General features: G+C 30.1%; 1 protein-coding gene across 1 annotated transcript in view; it reads right to left on the bottom strand.

The window, feature by feature from the left end:
• The window catches only part of LOC106868721 (myeloperoxidase), a 27162-nt gene extending 25297 nt beyond the window's left edge, over positions 1-1865 (bottom strand). The window contains exons 1-2 of the mRNA XM_014914113.2: positions 1737-1865; positions 62-218 (exon numbers count right to left, since the gene is read on the bottom strand). Coding sequence (XP_014769599.1) covers positions 62-191 — 130 coding nt within the window. The 5' untranslated portion in view covers positions 192-218; positions 1737-1865. The remainder of the gene's footprint in view (positions 1-61; positions 219-1736) is intronic.
• Between the last annotated feature and the right edge of the window lie 610 nt (positions 1866-2475).

Here is a 2475-nt window from a genome sequence, read left to right as displayed (position 1 = left end):
TATATATATATATATATATCCAAACATACAGACAGACAAACAGACATATTAATTTTCTTACTTGATGCGTTTTTTACAAATTCCTTTGCATTTTCAAAAATATCAGGCTCTACAACTTCATCCTTTTTTATTTTCCCCATCGCAAGGTATAAGAAACACGCAAGAAGAAAGATTGAAATTCGATGAAACATCTTTGTCAAATATCGAGAAGAATTGAACTGAAATAGAGCAGAAAAGAGAAATCACAATAGTTGAGAATCACTCACAGACACAAAAGGCAATAACAAAAGAAAATGGTCACAAGTTAACAAAGGAGTCACTACGCTATCGCTCGGCCGCAGTCTAATAAGTAAAACAAGTAATATACAGGGTTAACCAAAAGTCACTTTATTTAATTCCAAGATTAAAACAGAAAAATATTTTATATGAAACTTCGCTAATAAATAGACAAATGTTGAAAAAACACAGTGATTTTAACTCACAGCATTCACTTATTAAACATTCATAATTTGAATGAATGAATGAAATTGAATATTAAGTATTAATGGAATTTTTTATTTACTGTCGGGTGACTTTTGGTCAATCTATATATATATATATATATTTCGGGATGGCAATTTTTTTGCCAAATGATCACACATGCACTATATATTCACTTTTCCCTTCAGATTTATTATTGTTCTTATTTTATGTCCTTTATCAGGAAATCTGTCGTTACACTCTCTGTGACCTCGTCAGTGACTCTCCATCGCACATGCTTCCTTCTCCTCCTGTTCTGTTTAGTTCATTCTGTGTTTATTTGGCAAAAATGAAATGACCATCCCGAAATATAACAATATCTGTTTCAACACTCGATTTCACATCAGAAATTTTGAAAACAAGAAAACGTTCTCAATTTCAGTACAAATAAAGTTTGTCCTCAATGGGATTTGAACTCATATCATAAAGTATATAACTAAAATCCACATGATATTTAGTATCATCTACACATTATATGATGATGACATAATGAAATTCTGTTTTTGTCGGTAACAAAATTATGGAATAGTTCTGTAGTTGACCCAATTACCTAGGAGTACATCTTATTTTATTTTTATAGTTTATTCCAGCGGTTCTCAACCGAGGTCCATATGGCCCTTGGAGATCCACGTAAGATTTTTTTGTTAAATAAATTGTGGTTGATATAGCAGCAGTCAAGTATTGAAGTTGGTGTAAAATGACGACTCCTCGTTTCCTTAAAATTTTCTGACCCTTTGCGTAAATTAGAAACAATTATTAAAAATAACACCGGCGACGGATTTGCAGAGTGACGGACCAAATAACTTGTGGTATTTATCCTGGTTCTTCACGCTTTGAATTTCCATTCTATCGGGATCAACTTTATGCTCTGTTTCTTTTTTTTTTTTTCCGGGTTGATAAAATATAATATTAGTAAAGAACATGGTCAAAAGAATTGTACTAATATAAGAAATTATTTATCAAATAATCATTTATTTAAATTATTTACAACGTTATAGAAAATAATAATAATAATAATAATAATAATAATAATAATAATAATAATAATAATAATAATAAATAGATTATTGTTTAAAATAATTTTCTAAATCTTTAGATTTCAATCTTCTAATTTCAGTTTCTATTCATTGTTAATTCGATTTCATTCGGGTATAGTCTGATTAATGCTATCAGAGAGAGAAAGAGAGAGAGAAAAAAATGGCGAGATAAGTACTTACAAAATGTGCTCTGTATAAATGTCCACAGGTTTACAAATCAGACTTGCAGAAGTTTGTGATGAAGGATGAGCTTTATCCTACGTATTTATAAGAATTCCATCACATTTTCTAAAATGTGAGCACCTCTATTTGATTTATTTATTTATTCATTTTACGTGTTAACTTCCCCCTCATAATATTATTCTATGCTATTAAGAATAAATAAATCATCATCATATTAAAAAATGAAAGGCGTATTATTATCTGCAATCATTTTGTGTCACGTGAAATGCTGTGGTATTGAGACATTGTGCAAGAAATGTTTTCCTGTTTCTTAATATTTAAAAAACACACGTGACGCATACGTGCTCACGAGTGTAACCACTATTAATTCCCACCCCACCATAGTCCTCGTAAATTCTCCGGTTGGGCTGGGCTTAATTTGAATATGCTTATTGTAGGAAGTTGGAATCAATGCCATTTTGAAACGTTTTCTTTTGTAAAAAATTAATAGAAATAATAAATGTGCATTTTCTAGATTATCTCTGGGAAACTATTCTTTTATTCTTAAACCCAGTTACTTTAAATACTTCCCACATTGTTTCTAAAAATCTATTTTTATCTTCAGCCCTTATACAGTCACGATTCTTATACAAAGTATTGTAATTAAAATGTTAGTATATTGACAAAATCGTGAGAACGTCGGACACAAATGTGTTACGTCGTTTAGTTCTGGTTCTATTGAGGTTAACTTTGACAT

The sequence above is a fragment of the Octopus bimaculoides genome, chromosome 20 (assembly GCF_001194135.2).
Source record: "Octopus bimaculoides isolate UCB-OBI-ISO-001 chromosome 20, ASM119413v2, whole genome shotgun sequence".
Taxonomy (NCBI): domain Eukaryota; kingdom Metazoa; phylum Mollusca; class Cephalopoda; order Octopoda; family Octopodidae; genus Octopus; species Octopus bimaculoides.
This window is presented reverse-complemented; position numbering and strand designations above follow the sequence as displayed.